The 26,634-nt window shown below is 53.0% G+C and overlaps 1 protein-coding gene across 7 annotated transcripts in view; it reads right to left on the bottom strand.

The window, feature by feature from the left end:
- The window catches only part of ARHGAP22 (Rho GTPase activating protein 22), a 173,421-nt gene that overhangs the window by 23,671 nt on the left and 123,116 nt on the right, over nucleotides 1-26,634 (bottom strand). For 5 of the 7 annotated variants that reach the window (XM_058671124.1, XM_058671123.1, XM_058671128.1 and 2 more), the window contains one exon: nucleotides 2,835-3,011. In XM_058671124.1, coding sequence (XP_058527107.1) covers nucleotides 2,835-3,011 — 177 coding nt within the window. Of the gene's footprint in view, nucleotides 1-2,834; nucleotides 3,012-12,850; nucleotides 13,012-26,634 lie in introns of those variants that run through there. The other 2 variants (XM_012926400.3, XM_058671129.1) reach the window with 2 other exon arrangements.

The raw sequence follows: 26,634 nt of genomic DNA, 5'->3' as shown, positions 1-26,634 counted from the left end.
CACCATTTATAAAGTTCTCATGCTTATTGTGGAGTGTGGCTGCCTGCACTGGGTGTCTGCTTGGGGGTGCTGAATTTCCACCCTAAGAATGAACCAATAGCTGTTGACCCACAGCACCATCCCTGGGTTAGGACCCGGCCCTGGCAGTCTCTGACTCACTGGTTTGCAGGAGCCTGGGGGACAAGGATGGGGGGGGCGGATGTGTGGAGACACAGGGGACCTGAGGCTGGTATTGCACATTAGCTAAGTTTCTCCCTGCAACTCCAGAATCCCACAAGGGTCCTAGCTGCTTCGCTTCCAGTCCGGCTCCCTTGAGATGGCTCAAGTCTATGGAATCCTGTCCCCATGGGGAATCCAGAAGAAGCCACTGGCTCTCGGCTTCTGACCAGCCAAGCTCTGGCCACTGTGGCCATTTGGAGAGTGAACCAGCTGATGAAAGATACCTCTCTCTTTCCTCTCCCTTCTCTGTCTTTCCTCCTCTCTGTAAGTGTGGCTCTCCAACTGAAGTAAATAAATCTTGAGAAAGAGAACAGAACACAAGGGGACTGGGGCCAGTGTTGTGACCTAGCAAGTTAAGCCTCCGCTGGCTATGATAGCATCCTACATGAGTGCTGGTTCGAGTCCTGGCTGGCTCCACTTCTAATCCAGCTCCCTGCTTACGATCTGGGAAGGCAGGGAAAGCTGGCCCAAGTTCTTGGCCCTTGCACCTACACGGGAGACCAAGAAACTTCAGGCTGCTATTTTGGCCTTGCCCAGCTCCAGCCACTGCAATCATCTGAGGAATGAACCAGTGGATAGAAGATCCTCTCTCTAATCTGCCTTTCAAATAAAATTCTAAAAATAAACAAATAAATAAAAAGAAAGAAGAAAATGCAAGGGGACTTCAAACTGTTGGTGGAAACACGGAATGAAAAGGGAGGTTAATTTTGGTACCCAACATTTTTAAAATGCATCCATAGTTTGTGATAATATATGCTTCCCCTGCCTACCTCTGCAGTCCGTTCATGTACCCTTTTAAGCAACAGCTACATTCCTCAACATTCTCCAAAAACAGCAATGTTTTTGAAGCTTATTAAAAAAAATCCTGGGCCTGGGGCAATAGCATAGTGGTTAAAGTCCTTGCCTTGAACATACCAGGATTCCATATAGCCACCAGTTCTAATCCTGGTGGCCCTGCTTCCCATCCAGCTCCCTGCTTGTGGCCTGGAAAAGCAGTAGAGGACGGCCCAAAGCTTTGGGACCCTGCACTCATGTGGGAGACCTGGAAGAAGTTCCTGGCTCCTGGCTTCAGATTGGCTCAGCTCCAGCCGTTGCAGCCACTGGGGAGTGAACCACTGGATGGAAGATCTTCCTCTCTATCTCTCCTCCTCTCTGTATCTGACTTTCCAATAAAAACAAATAAACCTTTTTTAAAAAATCCTCCTGTACCCCAGGATCACTAGGACACACACCCAGCTCCGTGGACATCAGTTTGACTGCTCTCGCTGGACCCACTGGCACCACAGTTAGACTGCAAGCATTTCTGGGCAGGCCCTGGTCCTCCAAGGCCCTCACATCTGGACTGCTAGCCCAACCTGCTACTCTCCTGTGTGCCAGGAAGATCATGGCTGCCCATGTGAGGCCCACTTAGGACACCCAGAAGAAACTCTTCTGCCTGGAAGACTTGGTGGCCGTGGCCAGGCGTGGGCGAGAGAAGAGCTGGGCCAAGGTGCAGTCGAATGTGAGGGTCTGCTCCTATCTGAGCATTTAGGGCCCTGCCAACCCAACAGCTCTCTACCCTCCACCCCTCAGCGTGCTGATCCCATCATGTAAAGCTCTGTGCCCTGAAACGGTACACAGCTGGGAGCCACACTTCCCATCCAGCGCACCCCACAGGCAACACCTGGCTGCCACACTTCTGCAGCCAATCCCTTCCACTGCCATGCCAGCCATTGTACCGTTACCCTGGTCCCGAGATTGTCCCAGTCTGCACCACCCCCCATCCTGGACCACGTCCACACACAGCAGCCCTACCCAGCCAGGCCCCGGGCTGCCCTGCTGCCGGGAGCGCCCCCTCCTGGCACTCCACAGAACTCACAGTGAACAAGGAAATCCCCACCAGAACACCTCTCTGCTCAGGGCCTCCCACCACCTCACACCGCTGTGTCTACTTCCCCAGCTCCACAGACCTTCCGGATCTGCCTGGGTTCCCACGGCGCATGCCTACCTTGGGGCCTCTGCATTTGCCACACCTTCAGCTTGTGTGCTCTTCCCAGCATGCCCCCAACTGTGTGGGTCAGTGCGGCAGGTCTTTCCATAGCTACACGTCCCTCGTCAGTCCTCCTCTCTCGTGCTTTGGTACATGCCTCACTGGCGCACAATGCCTGCTTCTATCTCCCACAGACAGCAGAGGTGAGGGCAAGTAAAGACCTGGCTCGCTGAACCCCTCTGGCCGAGTTAGAACCTGGTCCGGGTCAGACACTTAACGGAAAACGATTCCACAACACAGCGGGCAGTGAGTCCTTGGTACTCGCTACACTCAGGCCAGACACAGGAAGCGAGTTTTGTGGGGGAAGGGAGGGTCAGGCAGGGGTCTCTGTGCAGCTGCACCAAGGTCTGGCAGTGCAGGCAGAAGCAGACATAGGCACCTGCCATGAACCCGTCTCTCTTCTAGCCTTACGCCCTTGTGCCCAAAAGCCACAAGACTCTTGCCAGGGCATGCCTGGTGCAGCAGTGGATAGATGGGCAGCTGGCTCCCTTGAGCGCCAGCCTGCCGCACAAGGGTCAGTACCCAGAAAGCAAGTCCCAAGTGAGAGGGACCTCGCTTGGGCTGCAGGGTCGGGGGAGCTGATTACCTGGAGACAAGGGTTCTAGAGGGTGGGCATGCGAGTTACGGGCAGTACCTCCGCCAAGCGGGGCCCAGATGACCCGGCGGATGGCCTGCACCCAGTCCTCCATGTCCCGCTGGGAGCTGGCCATGAGCAGCAGTGCCTCAGGGTTGGCCGGCACCTTCTCCCGCTCGCGGGCGCCACCTGCAAGACAGCGAGACACAGGCTTACCTGGGGGTCCCTGCACCAGACATGGGCTCCCACCTCTCCCCTCTCCCCGCTACACACACGTGTTGCCAGCCTGTCAGTCCCCTGACGCTAGTTAGTGTCGCGTCTAGCACCAGCCCTAGCCCCTGGCTCTGGTTCGTGGCCTGCCTTGCTAACACCTTTGGGACCCTCTTCCAGGTTTTTCTTTCCCCTCCTTTAATCTTAGTGTTGTGTCAGAGCAGAAACTCTAGAATGTGCTGGAGCACTGTTGGAGGAAAACACTGCCCTGACTCCAGGCCGACCTCGGAGAAGCGCAGTACCGAACAGCAACCTTACCGTGTTGGGTCTAAGACTTGATCTTAGCCAAAAGGCCAAGAAGCGATATGTTGGGTTTTACATCAGCCTCACCTGTCTGCAGTGCGGTTTACTATCACCATGGGCTGTCCCAGTCCTCTTGCCACATGCACAATTTGACATGCAGAGAAGCAGACACCCGAATGCCTACAGAAGCCTGGAACCTCGACCCAGGCCTCCCAAGTGGGTAGCAGGACCCAGGCAGCCATCACCTGCTGCCTCCCATGAGCAGCAACTTGGGATCAGGAGCAGGAGCTAGGACTGAGCCCAGGGACGCCCACAGGGGACATGGCGGCTCGCTTACTCCTCCTTCCCCCTCCTCCCATCATCTCATGTGCTTTTAACTTTGGTTCTCGCCTGCTCTGCCTGAAAGCAGGACTGGATCTTCTGTGTTTATCAACATCCTAGTCTGGCCACCCAGCCAGGCTGGGGAGCTCAGCGCTCCCCAGTTCTCCTCCTGACTCCCCATCCACAGCCAGAATGGAAGCACTCAGATCTCTCTCCATCTATGACACCCCAAGAGGTTGTTCAGATTCTCCTGTATAACTGAACGTATCTTTGGGGGGTGCTCCTAAAACCATGTGCAATGAGTGCCAAGGAATATTTAAGGACAATTCTGTCCTGGGGCTAGGCTGAAACACAGAGCCGGGGATTCCATCCGGGTCTCACACAGGAGTGGCAGGGCCCCCAAGTATATGAGCCATCGGCTGCTGGAACGGAGGCAGAAGAGGAACTCCAACTGAAGGACGCCATTACAGGAGGTGGGTCTCCAAGGTGACAGCCCAACCTTTTGTGCTGAGCTCCCATCCCAACCCCGTTACTACTGTCTCAGTGGGCGAGTGCTGTAACCTGCCCCCAACGTACTCCTGGGGAAGCACCCCCGCCCGACACAGTGTGTCTTCACAATGTTTTACTTCAAACCACTTTCTCATGGTCCTGTACAGTTCTTCTTTGACCCGTGGGTTATTCAGAGAGTGTTTCAAAATCTGAAGGATTTCCCCAGAAAAGCTTCCTATTGCTGATTTCCACTTTAATTCCATTGTGTCTAGAGAAGACATGTTGAGTGCCTTCATCCCTTTAAATGTACTAAAACTTGGTTGGACCCCACACATGCTCTTTTTTTTAAACATTTATTTATTCATTTATTTTTAAATTTTTGATGATGATTACATGGTTGATCGGGATGGGAAGGACCGAGAATTAGGGAAAAATGGGTGAAAACATGGTTTCCAAATTTTCTATTTCTTCTTGTTGTTTCAGGGGGAAGGGGCAAGATAAAGGGGGAAACCATACCCAGCTTCCCAAATGTCCCAGTACCAAGGGATGGGGAACCGCCGCTTGGTAGCAACCCAGGTCCCAATGTGGTGCACGTTCCAAGGGTTCTACCCAAGTGGTTCGGACAGTTCTGAAATGCTGTTGATTTCAAGGATGAGCCAAGGATGATGCAACCGTCCCAATGTCCATTGGCTGATATGGTCAACCTCAGGTCTCCATTCACCCAGACTTTTGCTGTTCTTGTTTGGCTGGGGTAGTTGTCCGATGTGCTCTGTTCTTCTTCTTGCCGAGGTACCAAATGGGCTGCCATATTCTCTATCTACGTCAGAGTTTGCATCCATTGCTCCGCCTTTTTCGTGGAGGAAAAAACAGTCTTCCTGGTGGGCCCAAGGACCCAAGCCAGGCGACCTGAGTCCCACCAGATCCCCTGCCCTCAGGGCTCTTGAATCTGTCACCCACCTTATAGGTGGGCACAGGGACCCAGGCCAGATCACCCGTGTCCCGCCAGATCCCACACTTCCGGGGCTCATGAACCCAGCATCCCCTTTGTGGCCACATCCGCTCTTGACCTCAGTAGCCATTCTGTAGGCACTGGGAAATGTGGTGCCTACCATGATGGGGTGGCTTTTTCCAGTCAGTAGTGTCAGGAGGCTGTATTCTTCTGCCATTTCTTCTGACTCTGTGTGTGTTTTAAAATATGTATTTATTTATATTGGAGAGAAAGAGAGGTAGAAAGATTTTCCATCTGCTGATTCACTCGCCAAGTCACCACAATGGCTGGAGCTGAGCCAATCCGAAGCCAGGAGCCAGGAGCTTCTTCCGGGTCTCCCACGTGGGTACAGGGTCCCAAGGCTTTGGGCCATCCTCTACTGCATTCCCAGGCCACAAGCAGGGAGCTGGATGGGAAGTGGAGCAGCCGGGATTAGAACCGACGCCATCTGGGATCCTGGCGCGTTCAAGGTGAGGACTTTAACGGCTATGCTATCATGCTGGGCCCTGTTTGTTTTGTTTTGTTTTGAAATCATACAATTCTACCTCCTTAGATGGCCTATTAGGAAAAATCTGTGTTTGGGGGGGGGGGGGGGGCGGACCCATGTGGTAGCTCAACAGGCTAATCCTCTGCCTGCAGAAGCTAATCCTATCCTATATGGGTGCCAATTCTAGTCCCAGCTACTCCACTTCCAATCCAGCTCCTTACTTGTGGGCTGGGAAAGCAGCGAAGCATGTCTCAGCGTGTCTCAAGTCTTTGGGCCTCTGCACCCACGTGGGAGACCAGGCTGCTGGCTTCAGGTCAGTTCAGCTCTGGCCATTGCAGTCATTCAGGGAATGAAGCAGTAGATGGAAGATCTCTCTGTCTCTCCTCTCTGGAAATCTGACTTTGCAATAAAAATAAATCAATCTAAAAAAAAAAAAAAAGAATATCCATGTCTTCTTTCCTAACCATTTTGTTTGTTTGTTTGTTTGTTTGCTATGGTTGTCATACATATTACTGTTAGATGCTGCTATCCATCCCAAAGGGGTTAGCATCCTTGGCCAGACTGAATGGACAAGAAAACTGCATCTAGAGCCTGGCACGGTACCCTAGTGGCCAGGATCTCATATGGGTGCCGGTTCTAATCCCGGCTGCTCCACTTCCCTTCTAGCTCCGTGCTTGTGGCCTGGGAAAGCAATCGTGGATGGCCTGAGGTTTTGGGACCTTGTACCCATGTGAGAGACCCAGAGGAAGCTCCTGGCTCCGGATTGGCTCAGCTCTGGTCGTTGTGGCCACTTGGGGGGTGGGTTAGCAGATGGAGGATCTTTCTCTCTGTATCTCCTATCTGCCCTTCCAATGGAAATGAATACATCTTTAAAAAAATAAGAATGAAAAGAAAAGAAAACTGCATCTATTTAAGCCATGCAGTTGCAGACGCCGGCTCCCAGGTGGTGGCTCTTCTCTCCTGCTGGAAGGCCTTCCTCTGGTGTTCCTCACAGTGGGCGGTGGTTGGTAAGTCCCTCCAGCGAGTGCGTTGCTTCACCTTCCTTTTGGAAAGATATTCTTGTAGGGTAAAGACTCCGGGGCTTGGGATCAGCGCTGTGGCAGTGTAAGTTAAGCCTTTAACTGCAGCACCAGAATCCCATGTGGGTGCCAGTTCAAGTCCCAGCTGCTCTACCTCTGATCCAGGTTCCTGCTAATGCCCTGAGGAGGCAGGAGAGAATGACCCAGGTACTTGGACCTCTGTACCTATGTGGGGGACCCAGAAGGAGCTCCTGCTTTGGTCTGGCCCAGCTCTGGCCATGTGGCCATTTGGGGAATGAGTCAGAGGATGGGAGATCTCTCTTTCTCTAACTCTGCATTTCAAATAAGAATAAATAAATCTTTAAAAATAACCTGCAGGCTGGACCTGCTTTTGTTCTGTTACTGTGGGGATGGAGCCCAGCAGCCCTCTCACTGACAACCTGCGGTCCCCCTGGTTTTCCCATTCGTCCAGCACCTTCTCGGCCTCCGTGTGTCCGAGTTTATGTCTGAGGACGATTCGCAGCATGGCTCTCCATGTTGACTGAGCATCATTGCAGATCTCAACTTCTCAGTTTTCACTAATTTTGGAACATTTGGGGTCACCGTTTCTTCAATTTATCTTTTCTTCCTCCTCTTGGCGAGGCCTGTGACTTACATTTTGCGCACGTTGAGGTTACTCCACATACTCTCAGTGGCTCTATTTCTGGCTAACTTCTCCTTTTTTTGTGTGTTTCATTTTGGGGTTAGAAGATCATGGCCACGCAGTGACACCTAACCCCCCAGAAATCCGGCATGAGGTTAGGTTACCAGGACAAAAGAGAATCCAGACAGCAGAACGGATCTGAGTTGGGAATTGGCTGCCTCACACAGCGAGCGTCTCATGGCTGAACCAGGTCTACCAACAGCCTCACACAGTGTCTAAAGGAGAAGAGGAGGGACCGGCCCTGGGCTGCCAGTCAGGGAGGCTGGGTGTGTGGCACACAGTGGGAGATGGGCAACGCCCGTGCTGCCTACGTGCCAGATGCTGGTGGTAACCTCTCCCTGCCTCCCAGGAGAGATCCACCGAATGGTCTCTGATCATGGCCAAATGTTCCCTGAGAGGGGCAGGGCAAAACTACTCCTTGTTGGGAAGCTCTGGTAAGGAACACCCCGAGCCTGCTGATCTAAATGCATGCACATGGTGTACCATGCCCAAATCCCACCGCCACCTCTTCCATCAGACTGGCTCCTTGCTGCATTTGCCAGCAAGATATAGGTGTCAGTTTACGTCCCGGCTGCTCCACTTTCCATCCAGCTCTTTGCTAGTGTACCTGGGAATGCAGCAGAGGATAAGCCCAAGTGCTTGGGCCCTTGCACCCTTGTGAGACACCTGGAAGAAGCTCCTGGCTACTGGCTTCATATTGGCTCAGCTGTGGCCATTGTGACCATTTGGGTAATGAACCAGTGGATGGAAGATCTCTGCCTCTCTCTCTCTCTTGCTGTAATTCTGCCTTTCAAATAAAAATAAATTCTTTTTCAAAGAGGGCAGTGGCAATGAGCTAATGAGTGTCCAAGTCAGCCAAGTTCACGCAGCAACCTCCCAGGAGGCCTTGCCGTCTCTTCCTGTGACCTCGTAACTGCCTGAGGTTCCCTGTGCTGCCCACTGCTCCTCAGACATGCTGGCCCTGTTTCCACTGTTCTGTATTTGCTACTGCTGGGACCAAGCTGCTCTCACAGTGCCAGCACAGCTTTCCCCTGACCTGCCCCAGGTCGTCCCTCGGATGCCAACTTCCTGTGGGATCACTGCCCCTTAGCCACCCTATTTAAATGTCACCAGGATGCACTCCTTCCTCCCCCGCGTGCCCCGTGTTCCCACCCAGCCACAATCAAACCCACTGAGTACTGCCAGTCTTCACCAGACACACAGATTCAGTCCACGCACTCTACTTCACGCACACCTGCACACAGAGGCAGCCAACACAGTCTGGCATGGGGAGGGCACACACAGAAGCTGTGCCAGATGGAAGAGTCTTAGCAGCAGCAGCATGAGATGACGGGCACAAACTAAGTGCCTGCTGCAACTAGTACATAGATCAGCTCTGAATTGATGAGCCCACCTGGCTCAAAGGACCTTAAGGGTAGTGGGGATGCTGTCCCTTGCTGCTGAGGGAAGGAGCCTACAGCCTGGTGGTGTTTAGAATCAATGTCCAAGATGGGCCCGGCGGCATGGCCTAGCAGCTAAAGTCCTCGCCTTGAAAGCCCCGGGATCCCATATGGGCCTCGGTTCTAATCCCGGCAGCTCCACTTCCTATCCAGCTCCCTGCTTGTGGCCTGGGAAAGCAGTTAAGGACGGCCCAATGCATTGGGACACTGCACCCGCGTGGGAGACCCGGAAGAGGTTCCTGGTTCCCGGCTTCGGATCGGCGCACACCTGCCCGTTGCGGCTCACTTGGGGAGTGAATCATCGGACGGAAGATCTTCCTCTCTGTCTCTCCTCCTCTGTGTATATCTGGCTGTAATAAAATGAATAAATCTTAAAAAAAAAAAAAGAATCATGTCCAAGCTGTCACTGAACCCGGGTTGTGTGCACTAGGGACCCAGGACCACAGGGAAGCTGCCTCCCGCCCTGACTCCATACTGGACATGAGCTCACAGCTGCTCCAGGCCCCAAGTGGCAGTGTGCCTGCTGAGAGCCTAGCCTAGCCCCGCCCCGCCCCGCCCCGCCAAGTTTCCTGGGAAAGCTTGCTTCCCTCTTCAGCCCAAGCTTAAGGACTTCCATCAGTGGTTAAAGCCCTCTCTCCACGGATCAAAGGGCTCTGCGGGAGCAGGGAGAGCTCCAAAGTACAGCAGAGCCTGGCACGGACCAGAGAAAGAACTGGCTCTCAACTTTTCCCTATGAGAACTGTTATGGTAAGGAGCGGGGAGAGAAAGCCAATAGCAGCAAACAGTATGTCAATTGCCATTTCTGGGTAATCTGCGCCGCGGTGTTTAGGTGACAAGGTCGTGGCCTTGGAGGAATTAACCATTGGGGGGGTCATTTCTAGAAAACTATAGGGAGGCACCTCGGAACATCAACACAGACACAGCCTGGGTTCCAGAAATCTTACTTCTAGAAGTCAGCCCAGAGGACCTAAAATCACTTGCATGCTCACTGTGGCACCACACACAGGAGCCAAGATACACAATCCACCCGTGTGGTCACGCACATATGGATACATTGAGAAGATGTGGACCCACATGGTGGAAAATCACTTGCTTGTTCACTGTGGCACGCACAGGAGCCAAGATACACAACCCATCCATGTGTCCACGCACAGACGGACGCATTGAGAAGGCGTGGAGCCCCACACTGGACTCTGCCACAAAAGGAGAAGAAAGCACGCTAGGGTGTATGCTGCGCCAAGGACAAACATGGGAGCCACGATATTAAGTGAAACAGATCAGGCACACACAGATCAATCCTGCAAGGTCATTTGTGCCAGAAGACCAAATAAATAAATAAATAAATAAATAAATAAAACACAGAAGTGGAGAGCAGGAAGGTGGTCACCAGAGCTGTGGGGACCTGGGGAATGGGGAGACTGTGGACTACAGGATACGTAGGTAGGAGGCACTGTTTGGAGCCAGGACGCCTGCTCCAAGGAGGAACAGTGTGAGATGCGCCCAGAAGAGCCATGTCACACACAGACAGGAACTAGAATGAGAGCAACAAGAAATGACAACGGATGGTTTGGGAGGTTTCCCGGGATAGCAGCGCTCTGACTGTGGCCATGACGGCGACTGCACCACTCCAATTGCAGCAAGAACTACTGTGCTGGACTCCTGAATGGGTAGACCATACTACTGGCCAATTACACCTCAGCTAGGCAGTTCAAAATATAAATAGGTAGAGGGTCCGGTGCTGTGGCACAATAAGATAAGCCGCAACTGGCAATGCCTCATGGGTGCCAGTTCAAATCCAAGCTCCTCTACTTCCAATCCAGCTCCCTGTTACTGCACCAGAGAGAGCAGTGGTTCCTGTGACCTTGGGTCCCTGTCTCCCTTTGGGGGAGATCAGGATGGAGTGCTAGCTTCCCAGCTTTGGCCTGGTCCAGCCCAAGCCACTGCAGCCATCTGGGGAATGATAATGGATGATCTGGCAGATGGAAGATTCCTTCCTCTTTCTGTCTTCCAAACAAATGCATCTGTTCTTTATGAAGCAAGAATATACAGCTAAAAATAATTGCATCTTCATCGAAAAGGAGATTCAGATTTTTTTTTTTAAAGATTTATTCATTTTATTACAGCCAGATATACATAGAGGAGGAGAGACAGAGAGGAAGATCTTCCATCCGATGATTCACTCCCCAAGTGAGCCGCAACGGGCCGGTGCGCGCTGATCCGAAGCCAGGAACCAGGAACCTCTTCCGGGTCTCCCACGCTGGTGCAGTGTCCCAATGCATTGGGCCGTCCTCGACTGCTTTCCCAGGCCACAAGCAGGGAGCTGGATAGGAAGTGGAGCTGCCGGGACTAGAACCGGCGCCCATATGGGATCCCGGGGCTTTCAAGGCGAGGACTTTAGCTGCTAGGCCATGCCGCCGGGCCCAGGAGATTCAGATTTAAGTGAGCTTTCTCATGTGCCAGTGGCTGCACCGGAACTCAAACCAGCCCAGCTAACTCCACAGCCCAGGACACAGCTGCCTTCCAGGTCTTCCAGATGGCCTCACTAGGACATAGCCCACTGTCTACTTGTAAAAGACGCATAAACATGGCAGTGGCACCCAGTGTCCTTGCCACTGCCACCCCACAGGCTCTCCAGGGCAGCAGGAACCCCAGGAAGAACCCATGTGCTGGGGACACGGACATCCAGTGTGGCACAGACTACTGAGGGAAAGACCACATGAGCAGCACAGCCAAGTGTTGAGCATTTCAGTGCCCATCTTGCCAAAGAAACAGGTGCAACTACTTTCAATGCTTCTTCCCAACAGAGCCAAACTTCAATCATTCATCTCAAAACGTCATCAGCGAATGATTAGTGAGCTATTTCCAACATATTTGAGCCAAGCACATTTGGCACAATTCTGCCTGCCCAGCCACATGTCACATGCACACAGTTCCCAGGATGGCTAGATACAACTTTTCAACGGCATAGACTGGAGTGGTTGTGGTGGACATATTTTCTGCCCATCACCCTCTCAGACAGGGCAGACTTGCACCGTCAGCCCTCTGGGGCCTGTTTCCCAGTGTACCAGCCCTGGGCCAGAAGCCAGCCAGAGGGTACCCTCTCTGGCCCCGGGCCAGAAGCCATCCAGGGGCACCCTCTCCAGTTCCGGGCCAGAAGCCAGCTGGGGGTGCCCTGTCTGACTGGCACAGGCTGAACCAGCCTGCCGTTACATAGCCTGCCACAGAACATCACTGCTCACCCAAATGTCAGTCACCCTCCTCCCAGAGCCTGCTGGTGGCTCTGGCTGCCCACTCACCCCTGGGTACGTGTTTGCTCCTCTTGAGATGCCTGGCAAGGCAGAAGGGCATGGCGTGGGATGCTTGGGTATGCTGAGCACTGGGGCGCTCCGGACAAAGTGGCAGCTGCCTGTGGCCTCTGGGCGTGAGCCTTTTCTGCCTCCCGGGGAACTTCTGCTTTTCTCAGTGTCCTAGGATGGGACTGTCCCGGGGTGGAGGGTGGGAAGAAGGGGACCTGCTGAAATCCCCCCACCTCCCACAGGTACTTCCAGCAGCAGGGGTGGGGACAGCCTGGGAATCATCCCACAGGGCATCCCACAGCCCATAGCCCGGAGGGCAAGTGCCCTGAGCTTGGCTGGCTAGCCAGGTCCAGTCTGCAGGGGTGACGGCCGTTGGGGTGATGAAAGCGCCCAATTTAAGTCTCGGCCTCTCCGCTTCCCAGTCAACTTCCTGCTAATGTGCCTGGGAAAGCAGCAGAAGATGGCCCACATGCCCGGATCCCTGCACCTGTGTGGAATCCTGGATGGAGTTCCTGGCTTCTGGCTCTGGTCTGGCCCAGTCCTGGCCGTTATGGCCGTTTGGGGAGTGAACTGACTTACGAAGATGCTCTCTGTCTCTGAACCCCATCTTTCAAATAAATAAAGCGTTAAAAATGAAAGTCCTGTTGTTTTCTTATCTGAGAGACAGAGAGAATACGCCAGCAAGATGGGTAGAGTTGCCATCTTCTGCTTCACTCCCCAAACGCCAGGAGCCAGGAGCTCCACTCCTGAAGTCCTTACTGCTCTTACCCAGGTCCGTGTTAGCAGGAAGCCGGAGTCAGAGCCGTGCATGTGGGTGTGTTGACTGATAGCTTGACCACCAGGCTGAATCCTGGCCCCTTCAACCAGGATGTGAACTTGGCTGTCTTGGATTCTTTCTGTGACATGAGCTGCCACCCCTCAGGTGTCTTCCTCTCTACTGGGGCAAAGGAGCCGGAAGTCAGCTTCCTTGCCCAGCCTGACCTCAGCACTGACACGGTGTCGGGAAGTCACATCCCCTGCTGGACCTCTGAGGGGCTGGGGCGAGGTGGCAGTGCAGAGCTCCGGTTAGTTACATAGCAAGAGCCCTACACTTGCATTGACAGCACCTACCCACCTCCCTCATTGGTCTGTCCATCCAGCTGGGCACCCACCCATACATCTACACCTACCTACCCACTGCCTATCCACCAACCTGTCCATCTTCTCCATTTGTCTATCCATTCACCCATCCCCCCACACTTACATTCATCTGTCTGTCCAGTTGTTCGTCATTCCATCCATGCATCTTATCCAGCCACCCTATCCATCCACTCTCCCATCCGTATTTACATTCATCCACCCATTCATGGGCCCATCACCTGTTCATCCATCCAGAAGTACATACATCCACCCACCCACACTTGTATTCCTCTGCTTGTCCACCTGTCCCACCACCCACCTGTCCACCCACTAATCTTTTCAAAAGGGAAAACAACCAGCTCACGGCAAAGGGTATTTAAGAGATCACTGTTCATGAAAAAGAAAACCCAACCACAATGGGATCCTGGGCCTGGAAGTTTCTCTAGAGTAACTTTGGTCCCTAGCGGCCGCCTGTGCTCCTCGACTCTCCATGCAGCTCCTCGGCTCAGGTACTCCGAAGGCAGCTCTCCAGCTGACACAGGTCTCAGCTCGGATGTCAGTCAGAGACAAACTTCTCTGGGGTGAGAACCTCCATCAAGGAACCCCACTCTTATCTCCATCCCTGCCACACACTCCTTCCTGAGCATTCCCACGCTACTGCATATCACAGGAAAGCAGCTTGTTGGTTTGCCGGCATCTTAGGCACATGGGTGGCAGGAACTCCACTTCTCACACTGTCACCGCTGCCTCCCAGACTCAGCATCCGCAGGAAGCTGGCCTCGGGAGCCGCAGCTGGCCACTGGACTCAGGCACTCTAATATGGGACAGGGGCATCCCAGCTAGCATCTGTCTTTATAATATTTATTTATTTATTATTTGAAAAGCAGATTTCTTTTTAAATCGCAAAGTGAGATATACAGAGAGGAGGAGAGACAGAAAGGAGGATCTTCCTTCCGATGATTCACTCCCCAAGTGATTGGTACTGCACCGATCTGAAGCCAGGATCCAGGAATTTCCTCCAGGTCTCCCATGCAGGTGTAGGGTCCCAAGGCTTTGGGCTGTCGTCGACTGTTCTCCCAGGCTACACGCTGGGAGCTGGATGGGAAGCAGAGCTGCCAGGATTAGAACCAGTACTCACATGGGGTCCCGGAGCTTTCAAGGCAAGTACTTCAGCTGCTAGGCCACCGCACCAGGCCCAAAAAGCAGATTTTAAAGATTGAAGGAGAAACAGAAAGAAAGATCTTCTATCTGTTGGTTCACTCCCCAAATGACTGCAGCAGCTGGAGCTGAACTGATCCAAAGCCAGGAGCCAGGAGCTTCTTCTGGGTCTCCCGCATGGATTCAAGGGGGCCAAGGACTTCGGCCATCCTCCACTGCTTTCTCAGGTCATAAGAAAGGAGTTAAATAGGAAGTGTAGCAGCTGGGACATGAATCACACCCCTACGGGATGCTGGTGTTTGAAGGCGGAGGATTAGCCTGTTGAGTCATGGCACTGGTCCCCCAGTCAGCATCTTAACTTTTAGCACCTGCTCCTAGAACAGCCAGGGCTGTGTGCTCACTGCATCCGGGCACCAGACGCTGGCACACTTCAGCTCAATATGGAGGGACAACAATGACACCCACTTTACTGACACACAAAGGGAGGTTGGCTCATTTCTCTGGGGTTACGTGACTACTCAAGGCAGAGTTAGGAAAAATCTCTTGCTAACTGATTGAGTGGAGGATCCAGGTTCCTGGACAGGTGGGCTGCAGGAGAGGTGTCCCCAGCTCTACGTCTGCATGGCAGCCTCGGAATTGGCCTAATGGTCCTCACCTCCTGGGACTCCCAGCCTTGTACAGCCACCCCTTTGCTCATCTACTTGCTCTCAGTGGAAGAACCATGGCAAATGGTGACAGGACTCTGAGCATAGGCCACAGAGACACGGGGGCTTCCTCCTGCAGCCCCTCTCACACGCTCACACTCCCTGGCTCCAGGGGAAGGAGGTCGGGACGGTGTGAAGTGTGAGCTGCCCTGCAGGGAGATTCACATGGCAGGAAGGCAGACACGCCTTTGGACAACAGGTGGCCCAGTTCTATGGCTTAGGGACAGCACCATGGCATGTAGGCCAAGGCTCCACCTGTGGCACGTGCATCCCATATGGGTGCCAGTTCATGACCCGGCTGCTCCACTTCCCATTCAGCAACTTGCAGATGGCCTGGGAAAGTAGCGGAGGATTGTCCAAAGCCTTAGGCCCCTGCACCCAAGAGGAAAAATGGAAGAAGCTCCCGACTTCAGACTGGCCCAGTTCTGGCTGTTGTAGCTATTTGGGGAGTGAACCAGCAGATTGCAATATTTCTCTTTCTGTAACTCTCACTTTCAAATAACTCTTTTAAAAGGGGGGGGGGGCCATGGTGCCTGACCCCACCGGCTCCCCCTCACCCAGAGCCACACGACTGAACTTCCATCCTGTCTTCCTTTGGTGGGGCCCTGGGAAGAGACCACGAATGCAGGCAGCTCTTGGAAGAGCCTGAGAGGCCCTGGGGCACAGGAGCCACGGCCACAGCGCTAAGTGTGGGAGCAATCTGCTTAGTGGGAAATCACAAAGTCAGCCTCAGGCAGAAGCACAGCCCAATCTGGGTGCTGGCTGGCCTAGCAGGTAGGCGGGAGCTGACCAGGAGCCCTCACACCCTGTCCATCAATGATAGCTGCAGTTCCTACTGTCTGCATAAATGCCAGCTCCCTCCCAAAGACAGAGACAGACACACACATGCACACACACACACACACACACACACACACACCCCACTGCACCCCTAGGGCTGCCTGCAGTGGGTCTGGAGCTCGGTCCTGCTTTGGCACTGGGGAGGAGAGGCTGGTCCTTCCCCTGTGTTGGCCACAGCAGGCAGGACCCAGTAGGGCCCTCTGCAGTGACCCCAAAGCCAGACCTCCCCCACCGCCTCCAGGGGCAGCACAAGCAGTGTGGAGCCCCTGCCAGCCCCTGCGCTGCCAGCCAGGGCGCTGGTTGAGAGGTCTTTCATCTCTGGGCCAACCACGAAGGGTCCACACCAAGGTCCTCACTAGCCTGCCCTCCCCTGGAATCCTGCAGCAGGTGCACTGGCAACCCCTGGAATGTACACATTAGTTCCAGGGATGGGTGGTGAGCTGGGAAACAGAGTGTGAGAAACTCCCAACGACTGCTTAGCACACAGTCAGGGCTGTGGCAGACTCCACAGGCCACTCCAAGGCCACCGAGACCCACAGGGAAGTCCCTCAATGCCAAGAAGGACTCCACCGAGAGATCCCGTCCCATCGCTGTGCTGAGGGATCTTGTCTTTGGTCACCAAGCAGAGACAACGAGCCATGAAGGATGAAAGGGGCAGAAGGGGAGTGGGACATGTCCTCACCAGCATTGCTGGGTCCCAGTATCGCTGAGCCCACAGCCACCTTGCCCTTGGGATTGCTAGGTCGGTGAGAAGCGAATGTGGCCTCGGCTGGCGGCTGGCCAGGTGAGCTGTCCCGTTTCCTGCAGCTGCCAGTGCGGGGACGTCTGCAGTCAGGCTGGGTGAGCACCATGAGGCAGTACTTTAAAGTCACTGTACCTGCTACATAGCCCCAGGGCAGCCGGGGGCGGGGTGGGGAGAGGTTTGGCACAGACTGGGGGTACAAGGAGCAAGCTTGGAAGGCACTCCATGTGGAGCAAGTGTCTTTGTTTAAGTAGGAGACAGCATCTCCATTAAGCAAGAGTAGGCGGATCCCCTCCTGCCCCCACCCTCCCCCGACAGGGGAGCCCATGGCCAAAGCTCTAGCTGGTGGTCAGACTCTGGCCAGCAGCATTCTCATCAATGCCAAGAGCAACCCACAGGTGCATGGAAAAGGTCATGATAAGCGAAATTTAAAAATAAACTCATTTTGCCACAGAAATTCCTCAAATCCAACACTTTTGAAAAAGACACTTCCTGTCACCTTCAGAAAGGCTCCTCAGACGGGCAGGTCCGCTGTGGATCAATTATAACTTCACATTTGTCTAGCAACTGGTGTTGTGGTGTGGCAAGTTAAGCCTTCACCTGTGGTACCAACATCTCATATGGGCGCTGGTTCGAGTCCCAGCTGTTCCACTTCCAATTCAGTTCCCTGTTATTGTGCCTGGAAAAGCAGCAGACAGTCCAAGGGCTTGGGCCCCTGCAGAAGCAGCTGCAGTCTGGCCCAGCTTTGGCCATTGCAACCATTCGGGGAGTAAATCAGCAGATGCAAAAGCTCTCTCTCCCTTTAAGTCTTCCTTTCAAACAAACAAAAACGCCTTTAAAAAAACCACATTTTTTTTTTTTCTGGAAGCACCTGCTAGTATAACTTGAGAAAGAACAATCCAGTCTGAGAACTGCAGAGCAGGGCAAGGTGGTCTCCTGGGAGTTGTTAGTCTCTTTCAGATTACCTGTCAATATTTGTGCAAAAGTCAATGAACCGAAAAGCCACAGCAGGTAATAAAACGATTCGGGGAGTTGGTAAGGTGGACCCAAGGCCGACATGCAGGCGTCGCAGCCTTGCCCGGAGTCAGCAGGAAGAAAAATGCATGCTGGACACAGCAGTGGGAAAAGCCAATGTGAACACGGATTCAGTTGACAAGTGTAACATGAAACACGGTATGGAAGACGCTTTTTTTTTTTTAAACTAGGCAAGTTGATCCTAAAATTCATAAACGAAATGACAACTGTATTTAAAGAAGTGAAGTCCAACCAGCTCTTCTAACTATTAAAATGGGAATAGAGGTCCAGCAACTAGAACAACAGATGGACTCAAAACATGGCTTACCATGCTAACCCTCCATCTGCAGTGCCAGCAAGCCATAGGGACACCAGTTCATACCCTGGTTGTTCCCCTTCCCATCCAGCTCCCTGCTAATGGCCTGGGACAACAGTAGAGGATGGCCCAGAGCCTTGAGACCCTGCACCTGCATGGGACACCCAGAAGAAGCTCCTGGTTCTTAGCTTTGGATTGGCTCAATTCTGCTAAATTGCGGCCATTTAAGGAGTAAGCCAGTGGGTGGAAGAGCTCCCTCTATGTCTCTCCTCTGTAAATTTGCCCCTCATGTAAAAATCAATCTTAAAAATGTCATTAACAAAGGGTTTGAAACATAATGAAGGAATTATTTCAGATGGCTGAATGCAAGATGGACTATTTTAATAGATGGGATAGGGTCAACTGGATAGCTACATAGAGAAAAGTTGGATTTTTTAAAAAGGGTTTATCTACTTATTGATTTGAAAGGTGGAGCCACCTACAAGAAGAGGGCATTACACCTTCCTTCTGTTAGTTCATTCTCCAATGGCTGCAACAGCCGGGCCTGGACCAAGCAAAGCCAGGAGCCAGGAACAGCACTCCAATTTCTCATGTGGCTAGCAGAAACTCAAGACTCGGATCATCCTCCACTACTTTCCAGGTGCACCAACAGGGAGCCCCAACGGTGGAAGCAGGGGAGCCTGAGGCTCAATCAGATGGCAGCTTAACCTCCTGCGGCACAATGCTGGTCCCCCAGGTTGTTCTTGATAGCACACTGAACAACAGAATTAAAATTTACAATGCAAACAGACAGATGAATCAACCTACGGTACACTGTTCCAAGCTGGGGGTGTGGGGCTGGCTGAAAGATTTCATACTTACGAATTATTTCTGGACTTTTCTGTGGATTAATTCCAGCCTTCAGGTGACTACAGCTAACGGGACTCCCAAAAGTGAAACTGCATTGGGGGGGCAGGACAGAACAAGAGTACACACTGGAAAGCAGCTCTGCAGGCCTGGTTTCAGAGGACCAGGCAAAAAGAATCAGGGACCTGGGCTGGCTAGGGGCAGCTCCTCTCTCAGGAGTCAGCGGAGGGAGCTGGGGTCTCCTGGGGCAGGCCCTGGGGAAGGGAGGTCTGTCCCGCTCAGAAGGGACGACTCCCTGGGAATGCACGTTTGGGTTTTCAGGGACTCTCAGTGTGATCTTGCCCCGGGCAGCACCCGTGGGAAAGTTGGGACCCTCATTTGCAGAAGTGAAAAAGACCCTAGGACCAGCTGGGGAATGCCCAGCGCCTGCCGTGGTAGCTGTGAGGGGAGGAGATGGGTCGCTTACGGAAGGTCAGTGGGGTCGTCTCCTCCCGCCAGGGGAGAGCTGGTACCCTGGCCTCTCCTAGACTCAGTGCCTGTCCCAGTTTGCTGTACCCTTCCCTCCCAGTCCCCCTTCAGAGATGAGGGGTGTGAGCACTTGGATTTTGCCATCTTCCCATCTCACCTGCTGATCCAGGCATCTTGCCTGCCTCTCTGTCCTCCACCTGGACACCTGCTTGACTCCTACCCACTCCTCAACACTGAGCTCCAATATCCCTGCTTCTCTTCCCTCGTCTCCCCCAAATGCCCTCCCTCCCACCATTTCCCTTGCACAAATATTGATGGAAGGTGGACCACGTGCCCAGCCAGCTCCCTGCCATGCAGCTGTGGACACACAAAGCACTAGGGAGATTAACCTGGTCCCAGGGCAGCTACTGTTACCATGACGACCAGGTCACCAGTGCCACACTGATAAGGTGTCAGCCTTCCGCTAAGCCACCAGCTGCCTGCAGATCTAAGGAAACAGCAGGCTGTTGGCTAGTCATAGGCTCCATCGATCCCAGGATGAGCTAGTGGGAGGCACTGAGGAGAGTGGGTAATCTGCCCAAGGCCAGGGGATTAGGGGCATCCAGGTCCCCCTCACATCTCTGGCACAGAAGGGAGTCCTGGGCTGCCTTTGTGAACATCGGGTTAGCTGGCACCACTGAGGATGAACCCCCCCCCTTCCACCTCCACTCCCATGACCCTCTTCATCAGAGGGAATCAGAGGGACGTTGTAGAGAGCTGGCCTCGGTGTTGTGTCCCACCCGTGAAATATGTGTCAGGGCTGCCAGCCTCGGGACAGCGAGACAGCAGGTATCCAGGGCTCCAGTTCAACCCCTGGCAAAGGGTGAGCTGGGCCGGAAGTGTCCCCTGCTCTCTCTCCGGAGGGCTAGACCTGAGCAAGCTGGGCTGGGTGAGCTGCAGGTATGGAGTGATCCTGCCTTTAGGATTCTACTATGCACCTGGCATTGTGATGGGCACACAGGTGCAGGCGTGAGGAAGACGGACAAGGCCCTACCCTTTGGGCACTCACCCCCAGAAGGAAAGGACAAGGTGAGCCTGGGGAGGGTCGCTGTGGGGAGGCCAGGAAAGGCCAGGTGAGGGTGGACAGATCAGGACAAGACAGCTGGCTTCCAGCCCAGACCTGGAGGGTAAAGGGAGAAGTACCAAGGCCTGCAGCTGGGCAGAGTCCTGGGGCTACATGTGAGGGGCACTGGAAGTGGATCAGGGATACTGGCAGGTGTCCAGCGGAGGGGTGGAGGTCCTGAGGAGCCCCCAGGGAGTTTGGATCCCACCTGACACCTCCGGATTAATCATAGACACTATAGGACTCATGCAGAGATCAGAGGGTAAAGGTGGGGAGGGTGGAAAGCGATGGGGGAGGGGCCTGGGCTGGCAGGTGTCTAGGGGAGGAGCCATCCCAAGTCCCAGCCCCTGTCTTTTTTATCTGCAGGTAGGCTTCTGCCTTAGTGCTGCTTGGGGCCTGCATGCTGCTTTTTAATAATTAATTAATCATATTATTCCATTCGAAAGGCTCTGGGATTTCTCCTCCTCCCACTGATTTCCCTTATATATTACAATAATACAGTCCTTCAGAAAACAGTCATAAGTCCATCACTGTAGGTATAGACAGTGACAGAGTCCAGCATTCTATTGTCAAGATATAGTTAACAGTATCATTGGAAGTCCAGCTTTGATTTGGAAGTAGAGATGCTACTTCCTTTAGCTAACTATACATACACTATATGTACTGATCTTGTATTTTACATATAGGTTGCTTTATATCAGGGTACCACTTCTGCTTGCCGCTTACTATCTAATGCACACTTGAGCCCCTGCACCCATGTGGGAGACGCCACAGAGTTCAGGGATCCGGCCCCGACCCCACCAAGGGAACGGAGTTCTCCCTGCCTTTCAAATAATAAATACTTTTTAAAAAGAAAAGAAATGGTTCGTGTGCGACTCACTCAGTAACTCCCCCCCACACACCATCCCCCTCAGGTTCCCACTGCTCTCTTCAGTCCTCACCTTTGGCCCTTGGCTATGAAAAGCAGATATGGGGTCCCCTCACAGCCCCCCACCTCAGCCTGAGGCCAGGGGAGCAGAAGTGAGCACTGAGCCTGAGGCTGAGTCCAGGAGGGCCCCTTAACCTGAGGGAGTCAAGCAGGTCCCCAGGTGGCCACTGCCATGGCCCCTCAGGCCAGGTGTTTGAGGGTCATTACCCCAGGCTGCCTGGACAACAGCCTGTGCGGGGAAGACCAGAAGTCAACCACAAACGCTTCCTCCACTCTGGAGGCTGGGGTCCTGGGCTGGGGTCCTGCCCAGAGCTGCCCCCCACCATGGAGATGGAAATTATTCACGCCAAACCTAGTGGCCCCAACAAGTAAAGCTGGGGGTGGAGGAAGGGGATTATGGCCTTCTCCAGAACTCTCTGGGTAAATGTGGATAGAGAGGAATCTCCTAGGGTCCAGAATTTTTGCCTTCCCAACCCCCAGAGACCAAGTCTAGCCCCTTGCACTCCCAGCCCAGGGTGGAGAGGGAGTGGGCCAGGAGGGGGCTTGATAGGAACAGTCTAGTTATAAGTGTTTATTTACTCCCATCTGCATCTATACTGCTCCATCAATACATACTTAAATGGGTATAGATAAAAATGAATCTATGGGAGATATGAGTAGTAATATTATCAATAATCTTAATTATATCCTTAATATTACTACACTTTTATCTGAGATTGATGACCCAGAAATAGCTATAATAATAGATCTTTTATGTAAGCATGTCATAAAAAACAAGTTATGGTAAAAATGATAAAAGAAGAAGAAAATGTGTCTTGATAAATATGTAAAAAAACATGTTTCTCAGAACTAAGAGAAAGCAAGTGTTGATAGATAACATGTAATAACCAATCAAAAAGTTGTTAACAACCGCTTGCTTGACCCACTAAATTGCATATAAACCCATGCCTTGGTCCCAGTCACAGAAGCCAGTAGGCTCCCACAAGACCGGAGCCAAAGGCCCAGCAGGTTCCTAATAGGCCGGAACCAAAGCCCAGCAGACTTCCAAGGAACAGAAGTCAAGGGCACTCTCGGTGGCTTCCCCCGTCCTGTTTTGGTGTGTGAACGCTTGAATAAATGCTTGATTGCAAGCATCCATTCTCCCGACTCGTGGCGTTTGTTCAAGTAACCAGGCTTGGTGTTTGTGACAGGGCTGCCTGGAGGAGGTGGTCTCCAGATGCAGCCAAGGGCCTGTGAAGAAGTTTTGGTGGCTGGCAGGAAGAGCTGTCTGAAGAAACTGAGTTCCAGGGGAAAAGAGGCTTGCCGAGGGCCCAGAGATGCATGGTGCCAGGGGCTGTGGGCAACCAGCTAACAGGGCACACCCCCACCCAACTCTGCATGGTCCCAGCATCGGCTGGGCATGCAGACTTTCTCTGAGCCACCAAGCCTGCCCTGGGAGACAGACAGATGTGGTATTTGGCCTAGAGCTCAGGAGGCTGCTGAGACACACATCCAGATAGGAGTGCCCAGGCTCGTGTCCTTATTCCAGCTTCCTGTGAACCCAGCGCCCACCTGCAAAGCAGCAGGTGCCGGCTCGAGCGTCTGGGTCCCCACCACCCATGTAGCAAACCTGGCTTCCATCTGGCCCAGCTGCAGTTCCTGGGGGCATTTGAGGAATGAAAGTTCTTTCTCCGTCTCTGCTTCTCCAATAAGCAAATAAAGAACTTGGGCTGGCACAGTGGCTTAATAGGCTAAGCCTTCACGTATGGTGCTAAGATCCCACAACAGTGCCAGCTTGGTTCATGTCCTGGCTACTCCACTTCTGATCCAGCTTCCTGCTTATGGACTGGGAAAGCAGTAGAAGGCGGCTCTAGTCCTTGGACTCCTGCAGCCACGTGGGAGACCAAGAAGAAGCCATTTGGAAAGTAAATCAGTGAATGGAAGATCTCTCTCTTTCTCTCCAACTCTCTGTAAAATCTTTCAAATAAAGATAAATAAATCCTTTAAATTTTTTTTAATTAAAAAAATAATAATAAATTTCCAGGCTGGCATCAGGGAATAGCACATTAAGCCATTGCCTACAGCGCAGGGATCACACATGGGTACAGGTTCAAGTCTCCACTGCTCTGTCTCAGAGCCAGCTCCCTGCTGGGAAAGCAGCAGATGATTCTCCCACGTGCTTGGGGGTTCCTGCACCCACATGGGAGACCCAGATGAAGGTCCTGACTCCTGGACATGGCCTGGCCCTGTCCTGACCATGGAAGCCGCTAGGAGATTGACACACCGGATATAAGATTCTCAGTTTCTCTTCCTAACTACCTTTCAAATAAAGACAATAAATAAATCTTAAAAAAAAAAAAAACACAAACTACAGACAGTTTGTATCTACAAAATAAGACTAATTGTATTGGACACGCAAGAAATCGCCTTAGTTTCTCACTGAGACAGGGAGGCAAAAGCAGCAGGTGAGCCACTGGACCTGCCTCTCATAGGCTCAGGCTCACCTCTAACCTATTACATGCTCGCTGTAACACCTTAGCATCCTAAACGAGGCACCTGCCACATATACCACCAGCTGCCGCAACAGGCAACACCCGGCTGCTTAGGAAGCTAAAAGAGGGGATAGCTGTTTCCCAGGAAATCTCAACTAACCTCCATAAAAACCACAAATATCCCTACCCCTTCCCTTTCACTAAAGGACCCGGGTAATGTGAATCACAGCAGAGCATTAGCTCAGCTCCTCAGTGCATTAGACAACAGCCTGTGTTGTGATGCAGCGAGTTAAGCCACTGTCTGCGACTGCTGGTATCCCATGGGAGTGCCACTGTATGTCCTGGCTGCCCCACTTCCGACCCAGCTCCCTGCTAATAATGCCTTAGAAAAGCAGGGGAAGGTATCTCGAGTGCTTGGGCCCCTGTACCCATATGGGAGACCTGGATGGAGTTCCAGGCTCTTGATTTCATTGTGAACCAAATCTGGCCAATTGCAACCCCTTGCGGAATGAACCAGTGGATGGGAGATCTCTACCTTTGAAATGAATATATATTTCAAAAGATCATACCCACATGATTTTCCTTAACTGTCTCTTTCCTGGACACATCAGGCATAGTCACTGGGATCTCATGCCGCAACCTAGCACAACTCCAGGGGGCAGCACCCAATCATGAGGTAAGTCTAAACCTTCAAGGCAACCATTCTCATGTGAGCCTAAATGAATGGTCCCCTTGGGAGGCAAACATTCACCTTGTAGCTTAGGAGAATGGCTTGGAGTTACCTGCCAGATACTCTCACACCCCAGCCTAAAGATCACCTAGAGAAAGGTTGGATTTCTCCATCATCTACAGCGGGAAGTTGTTCAGAGTTCCCCAGCAAAGAGGGCCTGGACTGAGAGCCGTGCCTCATCCATCTCCCAGGGTTGCCCCACAGGTGAGCAGACCGTGAGCTTGCGTTTGTACCTGGGAGCTGGGATTTGGCACAGACCTTGGTCCCAGAGCTCTCGGTCTCAGCCACTCAAACCTCCAGTTACCTCCGTGCAGACACACAATAGCTGTCGGGCTCAGGGTGCTGGCCTGTCCCTCCCAAGTACACAGGGGACTCAGCACATCTGGCCAAGCCACAGCTCCCTCCTCTGGCCACCTTCTCCACCCAAACTCTAGGTGCCACTGAGCCCCACCTGTCCCAAAAAGGATGCTAAATACAGATGCCTGATGCTACCAGGTCCCCCAATCTCCCTGGTTTCCCTCCCTGAGCTTTACCCACCGGACCAAGGATCAGCAGACGATTCCAACCTCCAGGCTCATTCATGGAGGTCACCTGGTGCAATGTTGACACCTGGGTGGCCAGCGCCGAGTCTAGGGGGCTCCCTTAGGGGATTTCCAGGTCTGGGGCAGGAAGTAACAACCAGTTGAATGTGCGTAGCCCCCAAGCCAAGAAGCCCAGTTGGGCATTACAAACACTCCCTGAAAAGCACGGCATTGCTGACCAATCAGGCACTTGGACGTGAGCTCAACAGTGAGATGCCAACCAGGCCTTTATAGCCTGGCCAGATGCAGGAGGAGCTGTCCCTGGCCACGGCCCCCTCGTTCCTGGCACACTGTAGAGGGAAGCAGTTCTAGAGCTGTATAGGTCTGCTGCTGGCTCTCCTGTGGGGAGATTCAACTTCCCCTTTCCTTCATCCTCAACCCTTGGTGCCAAGGACCTAGGTACCAGGGATGGGAAGCTACACAGGACAGGGAGCCCGCTACCAGCAGTCACACTTTGCAGAGGCCAGGGTTTGGCGAGCTCTCACTCCAGTTTTGCACACATTTCTTCTAACAGATACAGCTCACGGATAGCACAGTCCACAGCAGGGTTTGGTCTAGAAGGATTGGGCATCAGGAAGCGATGGCGGACAGCAGAGATGCAAGGAATGCCATAACTCAAAGAGATGGACTGTTTGGCTCACGGTATGCAAAGCATCACCCAGAAAGCTCAGCTGGGGGCTGGCGTTGTAGTTGCTGCCTGAGACTTTGGCATTCCAGGACGCCAGGTTTGAGTACCTGCTGTTCCATTTCTGATTCAGTTCCTTGCTAACGTACCTGGGAAAGTAGCAGAGGATGGCCCAGTTTGTAGGCACCTGCACCCACATGGGAGACCCAGAAGAAACTGCAGGCTTCAGACCACCCAGCTCCGGTTACAAAGGCCAATCGGAGAGTAAACCCGTGGAGGGAAGATCTCTGTCTACTCTCTGTAACTTTGCCTTTCGTATAGATAAATTCATCTTTGTAAACAAACTCAGCTGCCAAGCTAGCATGCAAGTCTTCCTCCTCGTCCGGGCGCCTTTCCAACCAGACTGGGTCCCACAACACAGCAGCTCCTCCTAAGCATGGCAGGAAGTACTGAGGATGCCAAAGAGACAAGAGCCCACATGGGGCACTTCCAGCCTCCTGCAGAGGCGTGTGCCAGCTAAAGAAACCACAGAAGCATTGCTCTTGAACCTCACTGTAAGATCAGGGAGAGAGGCCCTCTTGGGGCCAGGCCCACTCTGGAGGCGCTGGCGTGAAGCCTAGGGCCGGGGCCTGAGAGGTCTCCTTTGGGCAGGTTGTGGCAAAGGCTGGAGGCCAAGGATGGGAAGCCACAGGACTCCCCAAACAGAGCAACACTCAGCCTGGGTTACAACCAGACCACACCACACCACACCACACCTGCATGGGGTCCAAGAGAGCCCAGGCAGGCAGCTGGGGGAGGAGGCAGGGCCTCGAGGTTCAAGGGTGGCTGATGAGTATGTCATCTATTAGCATGTAAAAGATCCAATGGGGGCCCAGTGTAACAGCCTAGTGGCTAAAGTCCTCACCTTGCATGC

This window comes from Ochotona princeps, chromosome 13, assembly GCF_030435755.1.
Source record: "Ochotona princeps isolate mOchPri1 chromosome 13, mOchPri1.hap1, whole genome shotgun sequence".
NCBI classification, from domain to species: Eukaryota; Metazoa; Chordata; class Mammalia; order Lagomorpha; family Ochotonidae; genus Ochotona; species Ochotona princeps.
This window is presented reverse-complemented; position numbering and strand designations above follow the sequence as displayed.